The sequence below is a fragment of the Salvia splendens genome, chromosome 13 (assembly GCF_004379255.2).
Source record: "Salvia splendens isolate huo1 chromosome 13, SspV2, whole genome shotgun sequence".
In the NCBI taxonomy this organism is placed as follows: domain Eukaryota; kingdom Viridiplantae; phylum Streptophyta; class Magnoliopsida; order Lamiales; family Lamiaceae; genus Salvia; species Salvia splendens.
Genome location: NC_056044.1, coordinates 12699708 through 12703710, shown reverse-complemented (window position 1 = coordinate 12703710; position 4003 = coordinate 12699708). Strand labels below are relative to the sequence as shown.

The 4003-nt window shown below is 46.3% G+C and overlaps 1 protein-coding gene across 1 annotated transcript; it reads left to right on the top strand.

Annotated features, from left to right (window-relative positions):
• Positions 1-336: 336 nt before the first annotated feature.
• LOC121760507 (nucleolin-like) lies at positions 337-1320 on the top strand. Its single transcript, XM_042156165.1, has one exon. The coding sequence runs from the start codon at positions 337-339 to the stop codon at positions 1318-1320; it is 984 nt and encodes a 327-aa protein (XP_042012099.1).
• The last annotated feature ends 2683 nt before the right edge of the window (positions 1321-4003 follow it).

The window sequence follows — 4003 nt, the reverse complement described above, 5'->3', positions numbered from 1 at the left end:
GTGAGATCAGCCCACCCTGATATCAGTTTACAGTCCGGGAATCAGTCAGAAGTATGTGGTTTAGTACTCAAGATCTTCACGCGAGGAAGGCGCTAGCTATCTTCAATTCTTTGGAGAATCATCAAGGTAAAATGGCTAATCCGTAGAAAAGCATGTTTCAGGTTTTAATTATTCTTAAAGCATGATTTATTTGAGTTCTGAGCATGATACATGTGATAATTGCGCGAATAGATTTTGTCTAAATAATCTGCTAAAAAGATCGCTTTCATTATCTGATTTATTTGAAAGCCATGTAGAGGAAGTTGATTTGAACGAGATGGCGAAAAGCAAGGATTGATGACTACCGAGGAATTCCAATCGATTCTTGATGGAGTGAGAAGAGTGGAGGAAGATGCTGCCAAGATGGCTGAGGGTCCGGACCTAGCATCTGAGGCTGTAGATAACAAAATCCGTGAAGAACCAATGAGAGAATCACAGGAGGAACCCGCCAAGCCAGTAGAGAAGGCGGAGTCTGAGAAAGTAATGGAGTCTGAGAAAGAGAAAACCAAGGTTCCAACTGACCAACATAAGACGAAAGTGTCGACTGCGAAAAAATCGAAGGCTGTGAAGAGAAAGTTAGTGCTAAAGGACTACCCGAAGGCAGAAAGGCAGAAACCAAAGCGCATATCGCAGGGGTGCCTGGGGCGTGGGATGGCCGAGAAAGCAGGGGCCAACACTGCATCTGAGGCAGTTGAGATCTTGAGCGAAGAGGAACGGATGACTCCTACAAAACCTTGGGAGGATCCCAAATCAGCGACCGCCCAAGAAGAAAGCCACCCAGAGATTGAGCCCAAATCGTCTACCCCCACAGGCCAGGAGGAGGGAACTCCTACAAAACCTAGGGAGAACCTGTCTGAAGTTCCTCCCGAGCCTGTAGAGGAGAAAATCGTTGAAGCCCTAATAACCCAGCCTACTTCCCAGGATGAACCCTCGACATCAGCGGATGTAAAGCGAGAAGAAGAAGACGAAGAGAAGCGTTACCAGTTGGAACGGAAGAGGAAGGGCAAAGCCCCAGTTCAAAAGAAGCAAAGTAACAAGAAAGCCTGCACAGTCATTACCGGGATCATGATCCGTTATTCCAAGCAAAGAAGTCTACCACCCAGGAGGGAGGACAGTGATGAAGAGTACGCATCCGGTGACGAGCCAGAGTCGGAGGATGATGTGTCACTAGAAGATGAGAACTTCCAGGAATATCAGCTACCGGAGAACCACCATGAACTCATTCATCCTCCCGTGGAGAGAATGGAGTACCTACCTTGGCAGGTTGAGCTTGATGATTAAATAATGGAGGACATGAAGCACTTCAACACGAAAAAAGATGCAAAACGCCTTCGACGACAAGGACAACAACAGTACACAAGTCAAGTGCGGCAAGGTACTCCATTTACCTTCTTTGGATTAGTTGGCTGCTCGTGATGATTTCCTATCGTATATGCGTGCGTTGGGCTTTGACTGGTTGTTGGAAAATGGAGATCCCACCATACCCGTCTGACTAGCGAAGGAATTTTTCACCACCTTTAGATTCCAAGTTACTACAGACCTAGACGAAGTGTCTATATCGTTCAGGGTATTTGGGAGGGAATTGCGTATGAGTTTAATAGAGTGGACTGTGAGGTTGGGAATGTGTCGTTTGGAGGAGGCCATTAGGCCTAAATGGAGGAGTAGAAAGAGGGATACCACGTAGGAATATTGAGTTTGACCCCCAGGCAGCATAGGAAGAACTGACCCACCCAGCTGCTAGCCAGTTTACCTCTACCCTATCCTGTTCAATCCACTTTAACAATCCAATCCTTCGCCTTGTTCGGCACTATCTTGACTATAACCTACTGTGCCAAACGAACTCAGTCGTACAGACTTTTATGATAGAGTTGCACCTTCTGTGGTGCGCGAAGCGTGGGAGAAGGGTACATTTGGGATTCTGGACAGCCTCCCTGTGCCACTTGATTGCCATACACCCTGCCAGAAATCTATATCTTTGCAGCATACTAGGGGCATTTGTATGCAACAACATTGCAATGGTCGAAACGGAGAATCTTTCTCCAATGTTCATGGTGGACCTCCTGGCTTGTTTGATATTCAGTTCTTCACCGCACAAATGCGGTATACATAGGAGAAGGCGTTCCCCGATTCTACGCCATGGGTGAAGCTGCAATCCCAGCTAGAAGGGTGATCGCAGGCCAAGGAGGACAAGCCCAGGAACAAAGACAGGCAAACCTGGAGAGGGCAGTGGCAGAGTTGGTAGCAGAGAACAAAGAAGCCCGAGCTGAGTTGAGAAGGTTGGCAGATGTGATATAAGGAATCTTCAAGAAGTTAGCGAGGAATAAGAAGGAAGGCAAGGCCGGTACGAGTGGCCAAGCCAGTAGGATAAATGAACCACCAGAGTCGGCTGAGGAAGATGAGGAACCCCAGGAGTCAGAGGACGATGCAAGTAAACGCCCTGTGGATGTACCCGAACAAGCAACTGGACCAAGCTCCGCCCCGAGGAGGAGCCGGAGGAATAGATGAATGACCACCCCACCTGACCAGTTAGTTTTCTTATTTACTTTTCTGTCTTTTGTCTTTTTCATTTTATTTTATTATTTTTGTTTAGGTAAAATTATGTATATATGTGTGTTTTAGTATGTGTTTGCGCAAACTCCTATTCAATAGTCTAAGTGTAAGAATGAAGGGTTTGCGACTTTGGCGCATGTATAAATATTTCTTTGTGCTAGTATTGTGTCTTTTTTATGTATAGTTTGTTATTCTACCACTTAGCCTATTGCATAGTCTATGTGTGAGAAGTATTTTTTATTTTTATTTTTTTATTTTTTAACTCAAAGACGCCCTTTTTGGACGGGAGGTTTAGGCAGACCCCCAACCCGTAAATAAGATCAAAATGTAATGTTCTAAAAATATGATCTTAGCCCAAAAGTGATTAAGATCCAAACAAGAACATGAAAAAGCAGACTAGAGGTCCCATAAGCCGGGATCCTCCTTGCTATCAAGTGGTGAGAAAATGACTAAATACATAAAAGGGTGAAACGAAAAAAGATGAAAACCAACCACCAAAGGAGCTAAATCAGCCCACATCTCTACGTTAGAAACGGAAGTAGGATATCCCAGCTGGTCCATCCTAACTAGCGCCTTCAGGTACAGAGGCACAGCGATTGGATCGAAGTATGTAAGGGCAGGGGTTTGGACCCCCTACCTGCCAGAAAGTCAGCAGCCCGATTCCCTTCTCTGTAGATGTGTGAGAATCGAATATGCTCCGGATCAAAGCCATATGGTGTCTAAAATCTGCAGATCCAAGATGTCCAGATGATAACAAACTAACCAGAGCTGTTGAGTCCAGCTCTATCCAAATGTGAGTAGAAAGCTCCATAGCCATCTCTGAACCCCGAATCAGAGCCAAAAGCTCCGCTTCAAAGCTCGATGATGCAGCTACTGGAGCACAGAAGGCCCGCAGAAGGCCTCCATCAGAACCACGAACCAATCCTCCCTCCCCCGCCTCCAGTGTTGATGTAGAGAAGGCACCGTCTGTGTTCAGCTTCACCCAAGATTCATCAGGGGGATTCCATAGAACCATGAGCGACCGCAGAACACGCTGTCTGGGAGAGAAAGGCATGAAGTCAACCGGCGGCGAACATCCGCTCCAATGAGTCGAGGTGATCCTGCCGGCCAGAACAAGCACATGCAGGTGATGACTGACCTGCCAAATAACATGTGAATGATGAAAAGGATGACCGCCATGCTTGCAACCATTCCTCTCCGTCCAAAGAAACCAAGCAATCAAACAAGGAACCAGAAAAATAATATGCATGGTGGGAGCCCTCTGGAAGGAGGACCTCCGCCAGTGACCTAGTCTAAGTGCAATATCAGTGCTCGTGTGAATCGGTGTGTGCGAGGAAGGAAACCAGGCACTAGGGTACATAGTATGTTTTTTTTTCTGTTTTTGTTTAATTTTGCGTCTATGTGTTCCGTCATA

What these genes read in the sequence shown, in the direction of transcription:
- LOC121760507 (XM_042156165.1), top strand. Translation starts at nt 337, where the DNA reads ATGACTACCGAGGAATTCCAATCGATTCTTGATGGAGTGAGAAGAGTG.